Source organism: Protopterus annectens, chromosome 7.part0, assembly GCF_019279795.1.
Source record: "Protopterus annectens isolate FY-2018-M chromosome 7.part0, PAN1.0, whole genome shotgun sequence".
Classification (NCBI taxonomy): domain Eukaryota; kingdom Metazoa; phylum Chordata; order Ceratodontiformes; family Protopteridae; genus Protopterus; species Protopterus annectens.
In genome coordinates, this window is record NC_056739.1 from 1,678,197,983 (window position 1) to 1,678,224,986 (window position 27,004).

At 40.4% G+C, this 27,004-nt stretch overlaps 1 protein-coding gene across 2 annotated transcripts in view; it reads left to right on the top strand.

The window, feature by feature from the left end:
• The window catches only part of ACAN (aggrecan), a 538,406-nt gene that overhangs the window by 328,288 nt on the left and 183,114 nt on the right, over nt 1-27,004 (top strand). For both annotated transcript variants that reach the window (XM_044078192.1, XM_044078191.1), the window contains exon 11: nt 5,217-5,375. In XM_044078192.1, coding sequence (XP_043934127.1) covers nt 5,217-5,375 — 159 coding nt within the window. The remainder of the gene's footprint in view (nt 1-5,216; nt 5,376-27,004) is intronic.

The following is a 27,004-nucleotide window of genomic DNA, read 5'->3' on the forward strand; positions in this document are numbered from 1 at the left end:
CTTTGAGGCCTTCAGGGTCCTCGACACCACCACCGGATCCTACCATGGGACCACCAAATAAAAAGAACAGGTTGGATCCAAAAATTGCTTCTGTCCAGCTGGCATCAGAGTTGAATAAGGCTTCCTTGGATCCCAGCACTTCAGATCTGAAGCTTTTGTCTAGGACAAGGTATTCCCCATCTTTAGACCTGGTACTGTCTAGAAGTCCTTCTTTCCTCAAATTATGCCGGCACTCTAGGTCTCTATCAGTGGCTTCCCCTCATTCTTCCAGAAGTCTTACTGCGACTGATGTGGGCAGAAAGATGAGGAATTTCTCTCAGCGCAGATATAGATAGGTGTTTTTCTGGTTCCTACCTCATCGGGTCAGGAAGCCTATGTTTCTACTATTCCAACAATATCAGCTCCTTCTCCAGTTCAACCTGTTGTTTCAAAGTCCCTGGATCCAAGCCTTCCAGGTTCATCTGATTCTGATCTAAAGATGCTGGTATCTTATAGTTGTTATCTCTGAGTACACCAGCTCTGACATTTTAAGAGCCAGATGACTCTCGGAGCCAAAATGTCCCTGTTGGATCCGAGGCATTAGAGTGGACTCCAAAGTTTTCAGAGACATCTTTTCCCCTTGGAACCTTGGAACTGGACAGTTTGGCTCTGACGTCTGCCTCAAGTTTACTGCCTTTGGGGCAGGGAGAACCAATGGAGCAGAAGCATGGCTTCTCAGCTCCATTGGCTTCCTTCTCCCTGGAGTGCTCTGCCTTTGTGATAGTGAAGACAGTGTTCTCTGCTCTGGGAGGACAGATGGATCCTACCCCTTGGATCTTCCCTCTGGATCCTGTGTGCTTCTGGACATTGAGCTCCATCATTCTATGCCACAGGGACAGCCATCCCAAAGTCTCCGGGTTACCCAGCACGTATATCTATCTCTTCTGACACTTCTTCTGGAGCACCCTACTGAGGAAGTCCCTAGGAAGAGGAAGTGCAAGAGGAGGCACTTAGACTCCCCTCAGGAGTCAATTATAGAACATACTGATTTTGATGAAGGGAAAGGGGCCCCAAGATCACCACGTAAAGACATCTCTTTTGAAGATATCCTTGAAATCCTTAACCAGAGGGGTGGTTGGGCCTCTGATAACCCTTCTCCAGGGGAATCGGTATTCTGGTAGGCCTTTGAAGTTGACATGTCTACCTCCTGGGTAATTCTACCTGCTGCTGAGCTCATTGACTTGATCTCTAGGTGGGTGTGAAAGGGGCCTGACACAGTTGAGCCAATCCCCAAAAGACCAGATCAGATTCTGGCACCTCTGTAAGAAGGGAATTTTGGAGCAAGAGAGTGCCTGTAGATGCTATGCTCATGGCGGCAGCCACCACGAAGGAACTTGCTGAGCAGTGTTCCTCTTTCCATCCCCCTAACAGGGAGTCTAGAGCACTGGACAGATTTGGGAAGCATGTGTATGCTTCAGCAGCTTTGTCCTCAGGTAACTGAGCTACCTGGCACACTTTATGAGGCTACAAAGGGACTTGATAAAGGAACTGTCAAATTCCCTTTTGGGGACCATTACTGCTGAAACTCAGACTTTCTGTGGCCTCACAGTTGATTACCCTAAAATCTATTTTGAATTCATCCATGAGGCTTATCTCTCATGCAGCTGAAGGAACTTCAAGGTGGTGAGTTCAGGCATTTCCATCAGGAGGCACAATGCACCCCTTGACAGCAGTTTGTTGTTTGGCCCTAAAGTGAAGGACACAATCTCCAGGTGTGAGAAAATGGAAAGACTCACTCTGCAGTGGGCGTACGTTTTTCAACCCCTCAAAGAACCTTCTCAAGGAATTAACAAGGTGGCCAAAAGACATGGCTCAGAAAGTCATTTCCATGATCCATATGAAGATAGTTCTCCCAGGGGCAGAATAGGGAACTTGAATGGAAGACACTATTCACATGGCAGAGGAGGCCCACAGAACCAGGGGTTTAGAGATTTCTTCTCTGACAGACCCTACCAGCACTCCTGAAAGGAAGCCCAATTGTCCCCCTCTGGAGGCAATCAGAGGTGGATTATCCCTGCATCACAGAGCCTGTTTGGATATCACAAAAGATGTGTGGGTGCAAAGGATCATTTTCAAAGGTTATATATTTCCCTTTTTTTTTCCACCTTCATCTGTATGCAAATTTCCTGAGTTCCACCTAATCATAGGAAAGCAGCAGCACTAGAAATACAAACGTTGCTAGAAAAAAATTTCATTCAAGAGGTCTCACCAGACCAGATAGAATCTGGAACTTACTCAAGATTCCTTTTAATGCCAAAGAAAACATTGGACTGGAGACCAATTTTGGGTCACAGCAACATGAACAAATCAGTTTGACACACAAAGTTCCAGATGGTCACGGTTCAGTCCATTCTGTCCTTTTTGTGCAAGGGTGACTGGATGTGTTCAATAGACCTTCAGGATGTCTACTATCACATAAAAATGAACAGACAATCCAGAAGGCATCAGGGGGGACAGTAATTACCAGTTCAGAGCACTGCCCTTTGGCCTCACCACAGCCCTTAAGGTATTCATCAAATGTGTGGCAGTAGTAGCATCTCACTTCAGACTGCAGGGACTCTGAGTGTTTCCATACCTAGAAAACTGGCTCATTATCACCATGACCAGGCATCTACTAATAACAACACGAGCTCAGGTACGCTAGACTTGTTCCCATCTGGGATAACCATAAATTACAACAAATCACAGTTAGAACTGTCTCAAACATTGCGATTAATAAGAGTAAATTTCAGAATGGTGCCAGTCACTCACAACAGCTTCTCTTCCTCTCTCAAGAGTACAAAAAATCCGATTTCAGCTGAAAAAATAATCCCCACTATCGCAGTCATGATTCTACAAACCTTGGGATCAATGTCACCAGCTAGTGTCCTAGTTCCACTAATAAGTTTTACATGAGAAGTCTTCGGTGGATGTTAGCAACACAATGGTGTGTTCTTTACCAACACGTCAGCCCAAATTAGATTCAGTCACGCATGCAAGAGATACCTTTGGTGGTGGATTCGATCAGGTTAGGTTCTATAAGGCTGATTTCTGGGAGAACAAGACTTTATAAGGACACCATTGTCCTTCATGTTGAGCTCTAGTTATGGCTTCTTCTGTTAGAAATGTATATTAATGCTTTATATGTTATGTGAACCAGCAAACAAGATCTGAGGTATGTTAAGGGTTGGTGCATTAAGAGTAAGGGAGGAGTTTGAGAGGATTTTGGTGGCCACAAGCTACAAGTTGGATCTGAGGGTCAGATCTGAACCCAACTGTTGAGGAAAAATGAAAATGGATAACACAGATGGAACATTATGGTGAGTACATAACTTGTTTTTGCTGAATCTGGCATTGTGACTAGCTAAAACATTACATATTAAATGCAAATAGTTATAATCTGTTGATTCTTAATTCTCTGGATTTATTCTTAGCCACAAATGTACCTTAGAGCTAAGCACAATGTTTTCTGAACTGCACCCCTGCTATTCAACAGATTTGTTCTTTGTTTCTTTTATAATGCATTTTTTGCTTGATCATATTGGGTTTCCTTCCAAAGTTGCCCATTCCTTGTCTCCTGCAGGTAGCGTAATGCAATAATGCCTACAAACTGCACATTCACCAGTCCCAAGACTCAAGGTATGCATTTTAACAGGGAAAATTGTATTCTTACATTCCTGGACCAGTCCTTAAGTATATGATGCTGCTGTCAAAAGACACTGATTAGAGGAGAGAGCTACAGTTTAACTGCTTACCCTCCAATGAAACGCTGAAAGTTTGCACTGTAACTTCCAATGGGTGTAGCCTAAGCTTTTTGATTTAAAAAAAATGTTCATATCTTTGGAACTCGATCTTCGGCTGGGGTGCCTTCTGTGCGGAGTCTGCATGTCCTCCTTGTGGTCGCGTGGGTTTCCTCTGGGTGCTCCGGTTTCCTCCCGCATCCCAAAGACATGCTGCAGGTGGATTGGACACTCTAAATTGGCCCTAGGTGTGAGTGTGTGTGTGTGTGTGTGTGTGTGTGTGTGTGTGTGTGTGTGTGTGTGTGTGTGTGTGTGTGTGTGTGCGTGCGTGCCTTCTGTGGAAGGTTGGGTGCCAGTCTGGCAACTCAACACCGTAAAACTCCAGACCCCTGACCGGGAAAAGCTGAAAGAAGAAGAAGAAGTTCATATCTTTGGAACCATAGGGGATACTAAAGCAATAACCGATGATGTGGTGTGGGATATTGAAGATTTACCGATGGTTGGTGTGGTTTAATCCCGAGGGCGAAGCCCGAGTGATTAAACAAAGGCACTTTATACCAATGGAAAAAAGTCCGGGCGACCGGACCTTTTTCCGTTGGTATATTGCGGTATTTACAACGGGCACGCTGGTTGGGCTGGGTCAATCAGTGTGCACATTTTCGAATAGTAATAGAGAGTCATTGTATAATAAAGATCTGTAAATGGCAAACTCTTCAACACAAGCTATATTTATACTGGTGGCATTCTTTAGGTTCTGAATCTTAATCTGGATTTTATAAGTCACAGTAAACACAGTACTGTAAGTATTAACTGTGTAATATTTTGTAAATAACATATAATATCACAGCGATCACTCATGTTATACACATATTGCCAACTGCATATTTTTCACCCACCTGAGAGCTTTCACAGGTTCAGTTCTGTGTGTGCTACTTGGTTCTCAAGATATTTAGAAAACTATGAAATTTACGACAATATATATAAATATTACGTGAACAAGTAAAATCTCTTTACCTGCACTAGACAGAGGCCGAATATCAACACAGTTGTATTTGTCATTCTGAAAGCTTTAAAATGAAATATCTTAATGATTTGTATGTAGCATGGTTTTTGGAATTATTAATGCAAATATGAACAAACAATATTTGAAGCCTAGAGGTGCCAGTAAGATGAAAGTGCAGAAACACTTGGAGGTGTCACTTGGCTGCAATGAGTTAATGTATCTGGAGAGCCTTTCTTTAAAGCATAGCGATTTACTGTGTAGAACAAAATATTTAACTTTCTGGTACTTTTAAATGTCTAACAATACAATACATTAAAAAAATACAGAGAAAATAATCTGGGAATTCTTAGCAATTAGTACACCTTGCAAATGAACAGAAGGTAGCACTGTAATGAATCGGCAGGACATATTCAAGAAAAGCAGCTTTATTGTTTTTCTGTGTTTTTGTATTTTAGCTTTCCCTACCACAGAAGATCTGGTAACAGAAGGTACTGTACAGCCTCCTAGCATTGATGAAGAGGTAATAGTCACTGCCATTGCACCATCATTAGAAAAAGTTCCCACTGAGGATATCACAAGTTCTACCTTCACACCTTTCATGGAACAAGAAACAGGTTAGTGACTTAACAAGAATGTACTCTGCCTCCTGAAACAGCTTAGCTACACTACATTATTTCAGGCCTGTACATCATGAGAATCATTCCTTCTTAGGAAACATGGGTAACAAATTCAAGCAGTGTGTCCCAAAAGTGATAATTTCCTACTCCAAATTTGCCAAAGAAGGAGAAAGTAAAATGCTTTTTATGTAACTGGGGGTGTGGGTTGCAGCTCCTACACATGAGGGATACAGGAGGATTGTCACCTGCAAAAACAGAAATTTCAGACAAAAACTGTTTATGACCTTCTGCTTGTAGTTTAATTAATTTATAATAAAATGTTAATCACTTGTTAGGGACATATGTATCACTATTCTGTAATACATAGTCTTCTTAGGTGGTACGTGGTCTGTGTTTGAGCTATATGTCCACCTTCTCTGCAGGATGAGCTTTGAAGTGCAACAGCCTATGAACTCTAGCTGTTCCAGAGGATGGATATGTTATTTTTCTCATACATTTATTAACATTTATATATCAATGACACAGAAGGAATATGGAAGGGAAATGTGGAATATGAGTGAAAAAAGGATCCTACATCAGGCATGCAACATAGCGTCAATAATGTACAATAAACATAGAGCTCATGTTGTCCTTTTCATTCTTCCTCATCTATGGGTTTCGTTCTGATCCTTGGATCTGACTCGGCCGCATCTTTAAGACTTTGGATCCCAATTTCAAGCTATTCCTTAACTCCTTGGAGCTCATTTGGCACTGACGTAAGATGGAAGATTCTAAAATCTCAAGCAGAAATAAAAATTTACTTGTCTATCTTTGTTATATAAATGCATAAATTCATATTCCTTTTTCCTTTCCAGTATTCTCTTTTTTGATGGTTCCTTCCTCTCTTGATAGGCACCTTGGCTATTTATTTCTGTTTATAAGCTCATATTATCCTGACTATTCTTCAAGTCAACGATTATGTGGTTGATGTTTCTCCAGTTGCTAACTTTGCCCTTTTTAACAGCCCACAATCTAAGAGCTACTTTTACTAGTAAATATCATTCTATGGTGTCTTTTCTGTCTACTATTCCATCATTGATTTTCTCTGTTTGCAGACTCCGGAGCTGGTCAAAGGTGTAATGGTTAATTCTGGAACCTCTTAATGACCAGGAATGGAGTTTGGTTTCTTCTTGTTAGTTTACAATTTCTATGGCTTGCCTTTGAATTTTAAGTCTCTGGTGATGTGTTGTGTTTCCCTGCCTAAAGTGGAAGAGCCGTCCTCGTCCTGCTTTGTTGTTTTAGTGTCCACGTTTTTGTCGCCTCACACCTTGGGCTATTTTTTGATGTTTCTTCTGGGGCAACTGTTATTCTGATAGCTTTGTGCCCTCTCAACTTCAGGTCTGCTAACCCCTCGCATATATATATATATATATATATATATATATATATATATATATATATATATTTTTTTTTTGGTCTGTTCCTCAAGAATTCTTGATTTTCTAGCAGACTATTGGTAATTCACTGCACAGTTTTTTCTCACAGAAGGTCCAGATATTCACTTTATTTTGGACTGTGCTCTAAGAGAATTGCATTTTTTTCTTGCAGACCACTGAGGCTCTAAGTGATGATATGCTTTGGAATTCTCATCACACCTTTTAGCTGTCCAGATTTATACAGAATGTCCAGATTTTTGCCTGGTATTTTTGGTCTGTTTCTGATAAAATTTATGGTTTTCTGTCAAATCAATGAGGACTGAAGTCACTAAATAATACTAAATGATGACATACATTTGAGTTTCAGACTTTATATCCTTCAGAAAGTACATAGTAATGCAAAACCTGTCATTCTAGCAACTTGTAAGTTTATAGGAGTAATATTTAAAATCTTTCCCTATTTTTGGGCCTTTGTCCCCCAAGTATTTCTGACTTTGTTCAGTTTTCTTGGGCTGAGAGTTTGAGAGGTATGGTTCTCAAGCTTCATCCACTTTTGAAGAGTGTAATTTGTTGGCAGACAGCTCTTCTGGTTGCTTTTAGGTTGGTGGTGCAGTGCTCGAAAACTGTCTCCATATCTCTCGGCTGTGCAGATTGTTACAAAAGGGTCCCTTGTCCCCCAGTTGTTTATGATTTTGTCCAGATTTTTTACTCTAGGAGATTGAGAGGTATTCCTGTCCCTGTTTTGAAACCATGTCCACTAATTCTCTGGGGCTTTCACCCCAAATTTCTTGAGCTAAGAAGTTGAAAGGTATGGATTCCTACTTCCTTTTAGGAGGCATGGTGGCACATTTGAAAGGGTTGTGTCTTTGACTTCTAAGGCAGGGGTTGACACTGACTACACTGCCTGGGTGGAATTAATATTCTTCCTTATGCCTGTATCTTTATTCCTGCATGGAGGTCTGGACCAAAATGTCCTGTCATAGCTCCATGAAGCTGCTCCTTGGGTCTGGATTTCCTCCCTGGTCAGTATACAAGTTTGCCTCTCAAGCTTGCATAGCATCCTGAATTATGATACTGACTCCTTCAGTTGTCCCTATTTTGAAGCATGGTCATTCTGCTAGATGCTATAGTAGCGATCTATGTCCTTCTTAGAAGATGAGGATCTATTATCTTTGCCCTTCCCTCCTCAGTACGCTAAGAACTCCTATACGCTTCTAAGCTTGTGTCTATGGATCATCTCATTTGCCTTTTACCAGCTGATCCAGGTATTGCTATTAGGAGACATGCATGGATGCCACTGAGTGATCTAATGGATTCTCAAGATTTTTACCTTACCTCTTCTTGGTGCAGCTTTATTAAGTGATTTTCTAATTTCTCCTATGGAAAACATCAAGAAGTCCTCTCCTCAGCTGATTACTTCATCTTCTAGTTACAATACTTTGAATAGTCTGATACCCCATGTAGCTGAGCACACCTTTCAACCAGCTTGCCCTGGCTGAACAGTCATATAACATGCTTACATGATGCTATGATTCTTCAGATACCACCAGAATCACACTTTTCTTCACCCATTGCCATACTTTCCTAGCAAGGCTAAAAGATAATGTAGCTAGAAAGAGGAGGTATGAAGAGCCAGGTTTAAAGATACACCTTCTTTGATATGCCCTATCAGTGTCTTGACACATCATCTGGACTGTCCACCCCTCTAGACTTTTGGGGTCATATTTACTTCCATACTATTTTTATGTGGTACCAAATATTAGAGTTTTCCTACACTCCAACCCCTTTTTTTCCTTTTACCTCAAAAAAAAAAAAAGAGAGAAGAAGAAAGGGATCCTGACACCATAAATCAAACTATTCTGGATGAGTACGCAATGAGTCTAATGTTCTTGATGTTTTAATCTTCACTCTATAGGATCATAGTATCATAGGAAGTTACTAGGCTAATAGACCTAGGGCCTTTACAAACCTAACCAAGTACAACCGCTGTTCCTAAGAATATCGAGTTATTAAGCGGAACTAAGTCAACATCTACTGCCTCTGTACAAGAGGGACACAATTGAAACTCCAAGGGTGAATTTGTGGTTTCCCCATTCAATTTTCCAAATTACACTTCAAGGAGCTCTGCTTCACCTGAATTGTAAGTTTTTTTTCCAGAAGAGAGGTAACCTTTGTGGGACATATCTGTCTCTCCAGCAAGTCCTGTTGATGTCACACACTAGGTTGAGTTCCCTAGAGACAGAGTCCATTTTTATACCATTCGATTTATGAATGTGCAGCATTTATGTTAGAGCAGGATCTTAATCCTGCTTCTTCTGCGCAAGGTCAAATGAACATGCCCCAATACCATACTGGGATGCATAATACATCATTAAAATAGATGGGTGTTCTAAAGTTGTCTATTTGTCCAGATGGAGCCAGTCTTTGCCCATTCTGTTCTTCCCCTCTGTTCTCACTGCCCCCAACTCCTCCCAGGAAGTTAACCTACTATAAGGTGGTTGGTTCAGCTCATGGGTCTAAAAAGACCCCTTTTGTTTCTTCATTTACTATTAGTTGCTTCTCACTGCCCTAACTAGACATCAACTTCTTCAAGCCAGGGTTTACTCATCTCTTGTATACCCCCAAACCCCTGGGCACTACGAGAAATATAGCTGAATTAAAACAATTGTTTCTCAACACAGAATATGTTTTTTTTTCATAACAAGTTACAGGGCATACACGTCGAATTCACAGCAAGGGACATACAAAAGAATAGTAATTCTTTCGTACATCCCTCTCTGTGAATTCGCCATGGTGGGTCATTGAATTTGTGTCAGTTTTTTCCATTATCCTAGCTCCTCTAAATGGACTTTTCCTGCCAATTCCTTCAGTAGATTCTGATGGTACAATAGTCTATCCCCTACCAGCCTCCAATTTCTCCCTCAACATACTCTTTATTTTGCTAAAGTTGTTATTTGCAGGTGGACCCCATCAGAGGACAGTTTTTTTTTTGGCTAACCATTCCCTATTCCTCCTCTATTACTTACAGTAATTGTGAATGCTCCCCAACTATGTTGCTGGTGCATATTAAGTGAAGAATATTCCAACTTCATGGTTTCCCCTTGGAAATTAAATGATTTGTTCTCTCCCATTCAAGAGCGTTTTTTCTATGCTGTAAGTCTTCCCCTATCCCCCCATCCCCTTTTTTAGAAACTATGGCAATAAATGCATTTCACTCTGATCCACTTTTTCGTGGAAGTCTCTAAGAAATTTTATGGTTTATATGGGGCCCTTGGTCCATATATCCTGCATTTCTATCCTCATCTAACATTGATTCCACAGTGTTTGCACAAATCCAGAAGGCCTAGTCCTCTGCTATCCTCTCTGTCCTCTTCTGACTAACAAAACCAAAAAAAAACGGTGAGCAATCTTGTTATCAAAATTCTTTCAGGAAAACATTTCCTTTCAGTAGCTGTTATTTTGGCATGAAGTTTTTCACAATTTTACACCTCTTATGCCAAGCCTCCTTATATCTCCCTGAAGACTTTACATAAGTACGTCTTCTATTTCTCAGCACCATACACTATGGAAACTTTGATCACTGGTTTTGTGTTTAGTCCTGCTAGCCACTTAGGTCAACGATTTTCCATTATTACCCTGGTCCAATAGGTTACTGACTGTATTTCATTATTTTTACCCCCCCCCAAATATTCAGAAATCTTGTTCAGGCCCTTTCTTCCAGAGATTCTGTTGATGAAAATTTTTTTGCTGCAGCCACTTGGTCTTCGACTCTAATGGTCTGGCATGGCCTTATCATCTTAGTGCTCATTCTACCAGCTCCATGGCAACTAAATTTTACCTTCCTTATACAACTTCTATTGATGTTATCATGTTATAGTCTTTTAGTCAAACTCTTATATTCGTGACACATTTCAAGTTGGGTATTGTCTTCAGTCACACAGCTCCCTTTTTTGATACTGCTTTGGCATATATTTTTTTTGAGGGCCTCCCAAGAGTTACATTACTGGGAAGTCTAACCCATAAGTGAAGAAGAATGAAAAGGACAACATCAGATAATGTACTCACCATAACATTCCATCTGTGTTGTCCATTTTTATTCTTACTCACAGTCACTCCCAGCCATACTCTGGCCTTGTCATTTTTATAAGGATCTTAGATGAATAGGAACTTTTGTGTTCCTAGTAAGTTTTGTTTTTAATCTTAATCCTTTTCCTTTTCTGTCCTGTCTCCATAAATTAGTAGGCAGTAGGCAGCAAACTCAATCTGAAGAGTTTGGGATAGTGTAGTGAAATAGGGGTAGAGAGAGGAGATTTAGATTAGGATCCAAAGTCTACGATGCGGCTGAGTTGGATTCGAGGATAGGATCCAAAACCCATAGGTAAGGAAGAATGAAAATGGACAATGCAGGTAGAATGTTATGGTGAGTCCATAATTTCTTTTTAACTGAATATAAATAATACAGACCATATATTAAAATGAATAGCAGTACTGATACAATAGCAAAACTATTAAAATACATTATATAGTTAAGTATAGTTAGAAATTTATTCTGCTAAGTATACTTTTATGAGAAAATACACAAAATGTGTCCCTTTATGAAGAAATATTGCAATTTCAACAAAACAAAAACATTTAAGTAATCTGCACCATTAGATAGCTCTTATTAATCCCATTTCCTGGCAGTATACTTTCTAACTATATAACAGTTTGGCATATGAGTCACTGGTATCTTAACCTACCAAGAGAATACCAAAAATGGTTTACACAACTTCCACTTCAGGTCATAATGGAAATGACAGACTAGTTGCAAATATATGTAACCAATCACATTTGAAATTGTCTGCACAGATCCTAAAATTATCTACTACTTTACTATAAATATTTGCTAAATAATTAAGTTTAAATAAGAGATATAGAAAATCCTCCAAGCAAAAAATTCCAAAGCAAAGGATAAAAAAGGTCAGACAGAACTTTCAGCAAAAATTGCATGACAGACCCAGCCAAGCTAATGTCTTCACTGTGTAATACCTTAAACCTCCTGTAGTGGAGACCCATGAGATATATATGCAAATGACCCATAAAAACATACTAGTGTTACAACAACCTGGCTTCTTTTAAAGTCTTTATGGGTGCATTCAGGCCAAAAAAGCCAAACATCATTAGCAGAAAAAGTCTGACAGCTATAGATGTACTTACTGTAATAGACTATATTATGACACAATTGGAACAAGCACAGAAGCAGATAATTTTCTGACACATCAGTAGGCATTTATATTGCAAAAAGACTCTAATAGAGGATTACAGGTATCTTCTACATCAATATAGAAAGCATACAATGAGCAACATTTGCAGTGTTTCCTTACATAGCCTTTTATCCATACCAAAATTAATAAATAAAATCCGTGGATTTACTTAATGCCATTTTTAATTCCAAGAATTTTTAATTCTGTTGTAAATGATATTATATAAATTATCATCACTATCTTTTAAATTAAATGAGCTCTTTATCTTTTGATGAGAACACACTTCTCTATTCATTATTAACTGTAATAAAAATATTTTAGTCAGTACTCTAGATCTAAGTTTTGTTATGTAAAGATCTTGAGGCCTGATTATAAATACTTGAAATAGTGCTAGTTTAATTCCAGTAAAAATGTTGCATGTACTGAACTATATTACAAAGCATATATCTTAATAGTAAAACAGTCTTTAAATTATTTTCAAATAAAAAGCTAATGCAAGATAATATAGGGAACTGAGGGAAACAGAATCATAATGTACAGTGATATTTTTACTTTTTTCTTATTATTTTATTCTCTTGCATATTTTAGGAGGTATTATATGTTAGGGATATACCTCTCAACTTCAAAGTGCAAGAATTCTGGAAGAAGCCAGAGATACAGTGGAACAAATATTGCTCTTCTAAACTTAGAACTTGATGGAATAACAGGTTTTTGTGAAGAATGTAAAGTCTGACACTCAAATGTCTCTCATTATTTAATGACTTCAACCCTGAATGACTTTCTAGAAAATCACAAAATGTATGAGGAACAGACCAAAAATATGATGCAAAAATTCGGACACTGCAAAATTCTGATCAGTTGAGAGATATGGTGTGGGGAATACATAAAGAAAAATATGAAGCTGAGTAACTAAACAATACTGATTCAAGTCAGGTAACTGGATCCCACAAATTGTTTTACATTTTGCCATAATTCTTATATGCTCCCTAGAGGTATACAGGATTCTATCAACATTTCAAAATATCCTTATTACATCTGGTCAAACAACCTTTTGAATGAAAAAACATAGATGTAATTAAAGTATGCAGTATTTTAGATATAAGGACAAATTGGACAAATATTTTACCTACACTAGTCTAAGTGGCTTCCTATTATAGTCCCAAAACTCATAATTGTGAGTCCCAGAATTAGAGGGGAAAACAACTATTAGAATACAGGAAAACATCAAATTATAAAAATTGTTTTCATTTAAAGCCCTTGCAGCTTGTAAACTAAAACACATCACAATGTCCCCAAAGGACATTGTGACCAAGTTTTCTCCCCTCTCTGACATATTGAAAGGGTTAGTTAATGACCTTTGGCCTGTGGTTGTAGGGATGAAACGGTGGGGAAATTGTTTCCGGTTAGAGTTATATTTTCCTATGGTCGGTTCAAAAACCAGAAAGAGTTGTTGAGACCAAGGGCCAAGGCTGATGTAGGAAATAGGAAGGGTGCATTCCCATGTGGTGCATGCAAAGTGTGTGATAAAATGAAAAAATGTTGATGGATGGATGATAAATGGGAAAAGTTTTGGATAAAGAATGAATTTAGATGTGATTCATATGGTGTGGTCTACATCATTGGATGTGGATGCACATCGTGTAAGTGGTATGTGGGACAATCCAAAAGGAAGGTGAAATTGAGAATTTTGGAGCATTTTGGAGATGTAAGAAATAGAAGGATGTAAAGCCTAGTGGCTCAACATTTTTGCAGCACCCATGGGTACAACATGGATATTTTTTTTTCTTTAGTCTGTTAGCACAACCCTATGAGAGCCATAGTTTGGGAGGTGATGAATTCAAGCGAAGACTCATTAAGTTAGAAACCAAATTGATAGTGTATTTGGGCACTTTATTTCCTAGGGCTCTCAATTTGGATGTTGATTGGGGGATGTAGGAAGTATTTTTAGTTTATGGTGGTATTATTGTGTAGGTTTGTGTCAAGCTAGGTGAAGTTGTGGATATTATTTTGAACATATGACTTTATATTTAATATTTAGATAGTTAAGATGTGAGAGGATGAGTGCACGATGATAAAGTTGGAGATGAAATATAATGTAATGAAAAAGAAAATGAAATATTATATAATGAATAGTTGTACTGAATGTATTTAATATATGTGCCAATGAAATGCATTTAGTGACATAAGAAAATATGTTAAGTTTGTTTATATTAGAATTCTACTAGGGGAGGGTCAATGTGTTTTCTTGTTTGACATCTAGCAGTAAAAAAAACTGTAATAAATGGCATAGGATGTTTAAATGGATATGAAATATGTGATAAAAAAATGTCATTTTTAGATTTAAAGTCCCTTTGTGGGTATTATTGTTTTAATGTATTTATGATGTGTAGTATTGGGGGTACATCTTTAAGCTTTAATCAATAGTATTTAAGGAATAAATAAATCAATTATTTAATGTAATTAAAATGTTAATTGATGTGAAGACGGAATATATAAGGGCTGCTGGGATAGTATTGAGTTATTCCTTTGAAGGCCTGTGAGGCTGAAGTACCAGAAGAAGTAAATAAAGAATTGGCAGCAACAGCAGTGCTCTGTGTTTTTTTGCAGCTTGTAAACTAACTCAGATCACAATAACTCAAAGAAAAGGGGATACTCCAAGACAAACTGATCTCAACTTAGTATATGTAACTCCACATTTTTGCTCATTCACTCTCTTTGTTCAAGAAATCACGTTAACTAGTCTCAAAATTAAAAATGATTACTGGTCAAAGTATTATATCCTGAGACAAAGTAAGTACATGAAAAACATTGATCTGATGTTGTCACGTTTCATTCATCCTCACAAATAGGTTCCACTGATTCAGCCATTTCTACATCTAATGAAATGATTGAACTGTCAGGTGCTCCACTACCCACAATGTGCTACTGTCCTGTCACCACAGATCTCGTTTGCCACTGTCGTGACCAGATGTGGTTACTGAAGAAGTCTCAAGCATCGCTGTTTTCTAGGTGATATTTACCTTATCTTTTATACATACTACCTTCCTTTTTCCTTCTGAATCTCTCCTTGATCTTTGTGTTTCCATCTGTTGCTGCTATCTTTAAAAAAAGACTGTCCTTATTATTATTTTCTCCTACCTAATCCTTTCTATTTTCTTTCTTAGATTTCCCATTTTCTTCCCTTGCCTTTATGTCTGAGAGGGGGTTCAAAAAGTGTACATGTTGTGGGCACAAGATGCCTGTTTCCAACAGGCATTCTCTTTGTCTGTATTGTCTAGGTCCTAACTAATTGGACCTAGACTGTGACATTTGTGGGGCTTTTATTCCCAAAGTGATTAATGAAAGAATAAATAAGCTGATTTTGAAAGGCCTGCTGCCCTCTCCTTTCTCCATGGCTTTACCAAGAGATCAGCCCTCAACTTCTTCTCATATGGGAAAAGGCCTAGGTCAGCCGAGATTCCAGCCTCCTTGGAGCGAACAAAAAAATTGTTGAAATTGGAACCGACCTCTCCTGCTGTTTCAAAGGTCACAGATCCAAAGATGGCCTCTTTGGCTTCGGAGCCAAAGAAGAAAGTAGATTTGGATTCAAAGTCTTTGGATCCAAACCCTTGCCTTGGTATACTTATTCTCCTTCTATAGACCTGGTTCCATCTGGGCTCTCTTCTCCTTTTTTGGACAGGCATGGCATGCCTGCTTCTGTTATGTCCTCTTGTTTGACCTGAAGCCTCACCAAAATAGATGTGGTGAGAATGGTGAGGCAGCCATGAGCATCTCTGCTCCAATGTGTTTGGATCCGGATGGCTCCAGTAGCTGAAGCCTCCACGTTGGGTCCAGCAGAGTGAGATTGACTCCAATGTCTTTGGAGCCTTCCCTTCCTCTTAGAGCCTCAGTGCTAGACAGCTTGGCTTTGGCTTCCTCCTTGGGTGGTCATTCTGTGGGAGTGGTGGTGGGGTCAATGGACCAGAGACCCTTGTCATTGGCTCTGTCAGTTTCCTCCTCCCAGGGGAAGTCAGCCTTCAAGGTGGTTCAGATGGTCTTCTCTGAACCTTCGGAACAGACTGGTCCTCCCCCTTCAGACCCATCCCTGGCTACTCATCTGTTTTTTTCACAATGTCCCCATCATTCCACACTACAGGGGCAACCAGCCCAGGGCCTCCAGTCAAGTCAAAAAGGGAACCCTAGCTCTTCCAGTACTTCTACATATCATCCCACTGAGGAAGAACCTCAGAAGAGAAGGTGTAAGAGGAAGCACCTTGACTCACCAGAGGAGTCACTTACCACAGATACTGATTTCAACAAAGGGGAAGGATCCCCAACCCACTACACAAAGACCTCTCCTTTGGAGACATCCTTGAACTCCTAAAACAGAAGGGTGGTTGGTCTTCCCACAACCCTTTCTCTGAGGAATCAGTATACTTAGATGTCTTTGGCATTAGCCCATCTTCCTTCTGGGTTGCCCCATCTCCCGACGAATTAGTGGATTTGATTTGTCCGAAGGCATGGAAGGAGCCAGATTCAGTCAAGCTAATACAAAAGATACCTGATAGGATTATGGCATGCCCAGTAGAAAGGCAGTATTGGAGCAAGGGTGTACCGGTTGATGCCATGGTTGTGGTGGCGGCCACAAAGAAAGAACTCACAGAGGACAGTTTGACTGTCCATCCTCCTAACAGGGAGTCTAGGTCAATGGACAGACTGAGGAAGCAAGTTTACACTTCAGCATCTTTTGTTATCCACTCACAGAATAATCTAGCCCATTTTACCAGACTGCAAAGGGACTTAATCAAGGAACATTCCAGCTCACTGGTAATAGTTGCAACTGAGGAGGTGCAAGCTTCTGTTGCTCCTCATTTGAGTATCTTACAGTCTGTGGTTAATTCGTCCATGTGGCTGTTATACAACACTACAGAGGGTGCTACACAGGTGACGATTTCAGGCTCAGTCATCAGAAGACAAGCCTGGATACACCTATGTGACTTTGCTAAGCCCTTTATGCCTTCATTTGTCAATGCACCATTTGACGTATCATCACTCTTTGGCCCCACAGTGAAAGAAGCACTTTCCAGTGTGAGAAGGATGGAAAGACACTTTCTGCCATTGGAGTATGTTTTTTGATGACCCAATGATTCTTTTCAAGACATCAGTGAGGAGGTCATAAAATGTGGTTCAGGAAGTCACAAGGTCCATTCTCTGACACACGTGGAACCAGTTCTCCCAGAGGCCGAGGGGGACATGGTAATAATAGAAGATGCCCAAGAGCCAGAGGAGGCCTGCAAAAGAATGGGTCCAGAGAAACTTTCTTTGACAAGCACTATCATTGCTCCTAAATGGAGGCCTGATTGTCATCCTCTGGCGGCAGTCTGGGAACATTTTTCCCTGCACCAATCAGACTGGCTAGGTTTAGCAAATGATACTTGAATGCAGAGAATTGTTACCAGAGGTTATTTCATACCATTTTCTATTCCTCTTCTGATGACAAACAAGCTTCCAGACATTCCACCCAGTCAACGAGAGCCAGCAACTCAACAGATCTAACAGTTGCTAGAAAAAAAGTGTGAACCAAAAGGTTCTACAACTGGAAAGTATCTGAAACTTATTCAAGGTTCTTTTTAGTTCCAAGGAAAATGGAACTGGAGACCAGTATGGATCTCAGCATGTTAAATAAGTCAGTCATGCATACAAAGTTCTGTATCGTCACAATACAGTCAATTCTACCTGTTTGGGCAAGGATGATTGGATGTGCTTGTTAGACCTCCAGGATGTATACTATCACATAAAAATGAACAGATGGGCCTGGAGGCACTTTTGCATCTGAGCAGGACCCAGTCATTTCCAATTCAGAGCTCTGCCCTTTAGACTCACTATGGCCCTTGGAGTATTTACCAAATGTATGGCACTAGTAGCAGCTCACTTGAGACTGCAAGGAAACTATGTGTTTCCTTATTTGCATGACTATCTCATCTCCACTCCAACCAGGAATCAATTGGTACAAGCAACTGATCCGGTATTACAGACTTGCTTGATGCTGGAAATCACAATAAATCATGCAAAGTCTTAACTGTGACCCAACCAAAGACTAGAGTTCATCTGAGAACTGTTGGACACATCATCTATGGTTACCTTCATTTCCTATCCTCATCTTCTCAACATCTGAAACCAAACAAGGAAGATAACTTGCAGTTCAAAAATTTCAGTCAGGAAAGTGTTACAAGCTCTGTGTTCGATGGCCACAGCCATTACTTTAGTTCCTCTGGTGAGATACCATATGAGAGTTCTACAGTGGATGCTGCAAACCCAATGGTCCTTCTTCACCCACCCCATGTTGGCAAGGATAAGAATAACTCAAACTTGCAAGGAATATCGCAAATGGTGTAGTCAATCAGATCAACCCCAGCAAGGTCACCCATTCACGCTGCCCCATCCCAAGGCTATAGTAACCACAGACACTTCCCAGATAGGATGGGAGGGCATTATCTGGGAAAGACAGCTCAAGGCTCTTGGTCCCCTGAGGAGGCCAATTTGCATATAAATGTCCTGAAGATGAGAGTGGTGCTGTTAGCTTTGCAAGCACATCAGGGCTCCCTCCCTCTGGGAATGATTCCAATACAAATGGAAAACATGTTGGTCATTTGATACATCAGCAAACTAGGAGGAACCAGGTTTTACCCTCTATGTCGAGAATCACTCGGAGTATAGCAGTGGGTGATAAGACTCCAATCACTTTCTGGTAACAAAGCACATTCCGGGGAAGTTCAACATGATAATGGACAAGCTCAGCAGATCCATCCTGTTGCCTCATGATTAGTCCCTCAACCATTGAGAAGTGAAAATGATTTTTTGTTGGTGGGGCCAACCCTTCTGTCACCTATTTGCATCCCACTAAACAACAAATGCCGCAGCTTCTTTGCCCTAATCTCCCCTATGGGGGAGTCACCAAGGGACACTCTTCTACAAAACTGCCCCCCCAGTCTGTTATACGCCTACCCCCCAACTCCCCTGATCCCCAAGTTGTTACAGAAAGTATCCACATTGAAGACCAGAATAATCCTCATTGCGCCTTACTGGCCTCGACAGTTATTGTTTCCCTTCCTATGGTCTCATCTCCTAGCTACACCATGGATTCTGGATCCAACTCCAGACTTTCTGTCGCATCCAACAGGATTGACTCCTACGGACCTGACAAAGCTCAAACTAACCACATTGTTTCTCCAGTTCCTATGACAGTTAGACATTCTACCTTGTCTACCCCATAAACCTTCTATGAGAAAGTTATATAAAAGCAAATGGAAAAGGTTTGTTATTTGGGCAGAGCAACACTATATAGACCCTTTCACAGCACCCACCTATGTGGTTCTCCAATACCTTGCAGAATTGTTTCACAAAGGAGATAGTGCTTCTACCATTAAAGTACAGTTAGCAGCGATCTTGAATTTTCATGTTAGAATTTCAAATTTTCTTTGACATCTGCCAAACTTTGTAAAGCATTCTTTAATGGTACACTAAGACCCCCTTTGAATGATCCTCTATCTCTTTGGGACTATTCCTTAGTACTTCAGGCTTTAACTGCTTCTCCCTTTGAACTGGCAGACAAGTGTGAATTAATATTTCTTTCCTGGAAAACTGCCTTTCTAGTAGCCATAACACCTACTAGGAGAGTTTCTGGGATTCAAGCCTTATCTTCTAAACCCCCTTATATCATTTTCACAAGGACAGGTTATCCTTAAGGACCAATGCTTACTTTCTACCAAAGATGGTTTCAGAAACAAACATCAGTTAAGCTGTCAACCTGCCAGTATGTTTTCCAAACTACAGTAATAAGGGAGAATTCCTTCTCCACTCATTAGATGTCCATAGGCAGTTACACTACTATCTGCATAGGAGTAAAGAATTCAGAAAATCAGACCAATTATTTGCTTCCTTTCTACATAAAAAAAAAATAGGCCAGCCTGTTAAAAAATGACTATAGCCAAATGGATAACAAAATGCATTACCTTGGCTTATACAACCTTGAATGTTCTTCTACAGAAACCAGTAAAAGCGCATTCCACCAGATCAGTGACAACATTTATGGATTTTCAGTCTAGAGCCGCCTTAGATGATATTTGTGCAGCTGCTGTATTGTCAAATCCACACACCTTTATCAATCATTGCAAATTGGATCTGGTCTCAAGAGTAAGATCAGCATTTGGTTCAACCATTCTTCGGTATGTCCTTCCATAGGTTCCACCCAGGGCTCAGGTAGCTGGGGACTCTGTCCCATTCATGAGGATGAATGAATATTGAAGACATCAGATAAAGAAGTTATGTACTCACCATAATGTTCCATTTGTGTTGTCTATTTTCATTCAGCCTCACATACCCTCCTTTCATTCCACAGCCCTTGCCTTCTTTATTTCTGCTTTGGGGCAAATGTGAGAGTGCGAGAAATGTCCCCAGAACTTGAGGACTAATATCTGTAAACCTGGGATGGTACAACTTAACATTCTAACCTAATCATAACCAGTTTCTTTTGTCATGACAGTTTAGTCTCTGCTTTGCAGATAAATTTTGCATATGTGTATTTTTTTTAGGTATATATACTTTTGTAGAAAGCTATCTTGCATGTATATCTTCTATCTCTAAATCTATGGATATAATCTGAGGTGGCAGGCCAGCAGTGCATTTTGGGTAGGGGAAAGCTCGAGAGCTCAAATGTTTCCAAGAGCTGTGGTAATGGCTGAGTTAGATCCAACCTCGGATACAGAATCCATTTGTGAGGCTGAATGAAAATAGACAACACAGATGAAACGTTATGGTGAGTACATAGCTTCTTTATCAGATATCATCCTTTTCATTCTTCCTCACTGATGGGTCTCATAGGTGGGTACTGACATCTGATATCTGATCCAACTCAGCCACTTTTTCCAGACTTAGGCTCCGAGTCTCAGGCTCTTCCTTCTTCCCATAATACATCACAACTGCTCTGATGAATGATCATGTACACACGTGGTTCTGGAGTCTCAGGACTGTTAGTGGTTGAAATAAGTTTTTCAAAGATTTTTCAAAGAATTTTCTTCTCTAATTATATAAATATAATTTATATAGTTGTTTTCTATTTTCCCTCCCTTTCTTATCATTAGATCGCAAGGGTGTTAGGCATTAGATCTCTTCTTTCCCTTCCTTTCATGCCATTGGCACTTCTTTCACTGTCAAAACAAAAATCCCTTATAGTATATTAGAGTTATTCTCTAGAGTATATTATTGTTGTTGTTGTTATTATTGTGGTTGTTTTTGTGGTGTTCCTACTCTTAGGTTCAGCCTTTAACAATGGCCAATAAACCTACAGGATTAAAACAATGCACGTCCTTGTGGGCATAAGATCCCAAATACAGATGCCCACAAGAAGTGCATCTATTGCCTAGGACCAGGGCATTTGGACACTGTCTGCTTGGTGTGTGCAGCCTTTAACTTTCAGGCATTGGCCGACCACTGAAATAAATTAATTTTAAAAGGCCTTTTACCTGCATCTTCTTCCTCAGGGACTCAAACCCCCTCGAAGTATGCCATCTCCAAAAGATCCCTTTCTGCTTCTTCAAGGGACTGTTTGGAAACAAGTCAAAAAAGATCCAGGCCCTCAGATCTAACTACCCTGAATCAGAGTTGGACCAGAGAAGTGCCTCATCCTAAAGAATCTTCAAATCCACCAGATGTGGATCCTAGTGCCAAAACGTTTTCTTTGGATCCTATTGCTTTTCCCCCCATGCAGATGAAAGTCTATCTCAGATCCTAGGGCCACAGATGAAGAAACAATCCTTGTTTCTGGCTCTTCTACTCCAAGGACAGCATCTTAAGATCTGAAACCCTGGGAACCTCTTATAAGGCTCATAAACCAACCTTCCAAATAGAGCCAGTCTCTCCACCACTTCTAGGAAAAGTCTTTCAGACACAACCTAAATCCATGCATGCTTCCTTGGCATCCTCCTCCGGGTCTTCCCAAAGTCTTATTGAGGCCAATATACACAGGATGATGCAGAAGTTCCCCAGGATGCAGATCCAGATGGGAGTTCTGCCATCTCCATTCCATCTACAATCCAGGAGTGCTCAATCTCCTACTTTGCATACTCATTTTCTGATCTATCTCTCAGTTTCAGACATCTAAGACCCTGGTTTCCTGAGACAGTCTAGGTCAGATCCAAGGAAGCTCCCTTCCTCCACTCAAACTACATCCCTGACCAGCCCTGCTCTCTTCTTTTTAGATCAGATTGGATCCTGGATCTGAGACATCGGCACCAACTCTGGGGATTGCTTTCAGCTCTGACTTTGTCGAATCCTTCACTTCCCCTAGGAGCTTCTGTCCTAGACAGCTTGGGTCTGGTTCTTTTGGGAGGCCCTTGATCTGTGACTGGCTCTGCTCTTTCTCCTTCAGTAACCTTGGCTCTAAGGGAAGGGAGTGGGTTTCCTTGGGTCTGTCAGCCTTCAAGACTGCAGTAAGGGCTTTCCTCAGGTTTAGAGAAGCATCTCCTCACTCCCAGGGTCTGCCTTACCCTTCATCAGATCTGAGCACTGAGCCCATCAAGCCTGCCACAGGTCAGCCTGCCCTGATAGCCTCCAGACCACTTCTCCCCAGGGAGTCGCCCACTCCTTCTGATACCTCTCCTGAACACAACATGGAGGAGGTCCCTCAGAAGAAGAAGTGTAAAAGGAGGCACATATACTCCTCTATGGTGTCCCTCACAGAGAACACCAACTTTGATGAGGGAGAAGGATCCCCCCAATCACTACCTTATGATGTCTCCTTTGTAAAAGATCAGATATACCAGAACCACAAAACTAATAATATATATATATATATATATATATATATATATATATATATATATATATATATATATAGGCAAGAAAAGCAGATAACTAAACAACAAATACTCCTTTATATGCATATACACCCATCAATTAAAAATAGCTAATTAATTGATAAAACCATTTAGCAAATAAAAGAAATAAATACAAAATGCTAAAAGCATGCTAGAAAAATATATAAAAATACTAAAAGGATATTAAAGGAATCAAGTAATGCAACTACGAAGGTCTCTTTGAGTCGTGATGTCTCCTTTGGAGGCATCCTGGAACTCTTTAGGCAAAAAGGTTGCTGATCCTCCTAACCTCCTTGGTGTTCCTGGAGGCTTTTGGACAGGCCCATCTACTTCCTGGATGTCACCCCTGGCTGATGCCCTGATAGATTTAGTCTCCCTCCAAGCCTGGAAGGAACCGGACATGTTCAAGCCTATCCCCAAGTGCCCCAATGAGATTTTTAGCCCACTTTCCGATCTTCCACAGTAGAGCAAAGGTATTCCAGTAGGTGCTATTGTTGCAGCAGCTATGAAGAAGAAGCTGGCTGAACAAACCTCCACTGTCCATACACCAAACAAGGAGTCTCAGGCGATGGACATACATAGAAAGTGTCTTCATGCCTCAGCTACTTTTGGTCTGAGGTCATTAAACTATTTGTTGCACTTTACCTGTGTGCTGAGAGATCTGGTCAAGGAGCTAACCGACTCTCTTGCAGAGACTATGTCAGGGGAGGAATTGAAGAAAGTTTCTCCCCAATTTGCTACTCTTTTCTCTCTTGCAAATTCCTTAATGATGTTGATTTCACACATGTCAGAAGCCACCTCGCAAGCAGCCGTTTCAGGCATAGCCCTTAAGTGACTGGCCTGGATGTGGTTTTGTGACTTTGCAGATCCCTTCAAGGGATCATTCATTAATGTACCCTTTGACAGTTCCTCTTTGTTTGGACCATCAGTGAAAGACACACTAACCCACAGTGATCAAGAGGGGAAGACATTGTCTTCCATGGGGATCACGTTTTCTAAGCCTCAGTGGACCTTCTCAAGGAATCAATGAGGAGGGAAAAAAACCTGGTTCAGAAAGTCTCAAGGGTCTTTCCAAGACCCACATGGAAACAACTCCTCCAGAGGCAGAAGAGGAAGTTTTAAGGTAGATTCCATCCTACAGGCAGAGTGGATCCGCAAAATCAGAGTTTCAGGGATCCCTTTCCTGACACACCCTGTCAGCACTCCAGAACCGCTGCCCAACTATTCTACTCTGGAGGCAGTCAGGGGTTGTCTATTCTTGCACCCAGACACCTGAACAAATATAACAAACAATAGCTGGGTGCTAAACATTATATCAAGATGCTATTACATTCCATTTTCTCTTCATCCTCCAAATCCCAGGAAGAAGCTCCATGATGTTCCACCCAGTTAGAGGGTGTACACTGTTCAAGAAGTCCAAAAACTTCTACCAAAAAGAGTTATCCAAGAAGTCTTGACAGAACAAAGAGGCTTTGTAACATTCTCACTTCTTTTCAGTACCAAAGAAAACAGGGGATCTGAGACCTATACTAGAGTTCAGCAATCTGAATCAGTTCCTCAAGAATTCAAAGTTCGGAATGGTTACAGTTCATTCTGCTATTTCTGCACAAGAGCAACTGGATGTGCTCAGTGTATCTTCAGGAAATGTAGTATCATATCAAAATAGACAGGTGGCACTTGTGCATTTGGCTGGGAGCCAATCACCAGTTCAGCGCACTGCCCTTTGGACTCACCATAGCCCCCTGGGTGTCTACTAAATGCTTGGCAGTGGTAATGGCTCATGTGAGGCTAAAAGAATTCCAAGTGTTTCCCTATCTAGATGATTGGTACCTCACTGCACCAACAAGGCATTGACTGCTTTAGTCCAGAAATTATCTGGTAAAGATCTTCAAACATCTGGGCATCACTATAAATCTGGCAAAATCAAACTTGATTCCTGTGCAGAACCTAAAATTCATAGGGACACCATTGAACACAGTTATTCAAGTTGCTTCCTTACTGAGGGATTGTATAATGTCTCTAAGACAGCAGGTCCAGGACTTATTAGATATGCTTTCTCCACCAGCAAACTTAATACTTCATCTCTGGGTTCAGTAACAGCTACAACCATTCTACTCCCATTAGTGAGGTTCTTTATGAGAGTACTTCAATGGACAATAGCAGTTTAATGGTCCATCTTCTACCAAACACTTTCAGTTCCCATAAAACTGTCTTCAATCTGCAGGAATCATCTGCAGTGGTGGATGCAATCAGATGACCTGTTTCTAGGCAGGCCTTTTTCTCTCCTTGCTCTGATAGCCGCAGTCACCATGGATGCTTCCCAATGTGGGTAGGGGGAGCATTATGGAGGAAAGATGGTCCAAGGCATGTGGTCATCATTTGAGACCAATCTGCATATCAGTGTCCTAGAGATAAGAGCAGTCCTTCTAATGTTGCAAGCCTTTCAGGACATTCTCCTTCTCGGGATGATTGAAATTCATACAGACAACATGTCAGTAGTCTGGTACATTAACAAACAAGGAGGAAATTTTTCATACATATTGTGTGAAGAGGCCTTGAGAGTTTGGGAATGGGTGATATCTTCAGACTGCTTTCTAGCTGCAACACACATTTCGAGGAGAACCAACATCCTAGCAGACAGACTTAGCAGACCTATTCTGACTCCTCACGAGTGGTTCCTCAATCAATCAGTAGCAAACATGATTTTTGGTTGTTGGGCCCAACCTTTTTGCAACCTCTTTGCCTCTCCCCAGAACTTCAAGTGCAGCAAGTATTTTGCTCTGATCTCCCAGAAGGGGGAGTCACCGAAGGATGCTCTAGTCGATGATTGGCTCCTGGGTCTCCTTTATCCTTACCCTCCTCTTATTATTTATTTATTTGACATTTGTTGACTGGGTTAGTCCAACTGAGACAGAGCCCTTTTTCATTGGAGACCCGGGGAGAAAAACTCCACAGAAAATATATACAAATTATGTTGACTTATAATAATACAAAAATATATCACATAGATATAAAGAATAACAAGTTAATATACATGGCAAACAGAATCAACATTTCAGCGTGTGGAGATACAGAGAAGAGTACAAGGAATAATACAGAATAGTCTATTAACAATTGAAAGTTATATACCAGAACAAATGAAACTGACTGTGAATAGAGGAAGATATGGTCAAGTATGGAAAGAAGAGAAGTTTGAGAGTGTAGGTTAGAAGCAGAGAGATAAAAAAGGTGGATGGCAGTGTTAGAATAAAGAGAAATAGGAAAAATATAGGGTTTCACTGAAGTAGTAGCAAGAAGAGAGAATAGGATGCATTAGAGAGATGGGTCAGGAGCACAGACATAGTTTATTTTTTTACTGCCTTACTGAATTTGGATTTGGGTCTAATATGTTGTATGTCTACTGGCAGTTTATTCTAGTTCTCAGCAGGGTAGGAGCAATACAGTTTTTTTTCCTATGTTGATCTTGGGCTTATGAATAGTGAGGAGATGTTGCTTAGAGCTATGGAGTGATCTAGCAAGAGTGTAAGGGGAGATGATAGATGTGATGCTGGGGCAGAAAGTGGTCTGGTATAGTATAGAGTGAATTATCAGAAGCTGAGAGAGGAGTAGGTTATGGGGGAATTCAGGCCAGTTCAGTTTTCTGAGTGCTAGGCAGTGATGAGAGGAGTATGACAGTTCAGCTGCAAATTTAGCTACCTTGTTGTAAGTTACTCTAGTTTAGAAATAAGAGTGGCCTGTAAGTTGGTGAGAATTTGAGAGCTATAGACAAAAGTTGGTAATAGGTATGGATATGATAGAGCTGTTTTAGCTGTACTTGAGAGAAAATTGTTGTTTCTATAAAGGAGACCAAGTTTTTTATGGGTTTTCTTAATATTACTTAGAATATGCAAGTTAAATTTTAGCTGGTCATCGATAATCACTCCTAGCAGTTTGGTGTGGTTTTCTACTGAGATGGGTGTGCTATTGTAGGAAGAGATGGTGAAAGATGATTTCAGGTGGAACATAGATTTTGGTATGAAGAGTAAGAGTTTGGTCTTCTTTGGATTTAAGATTAGAAGGTTTAGGTTAAGCCAGTTTTCAATAGACAAAAAGGCGTCTTGTGTTTTAGTATAAAG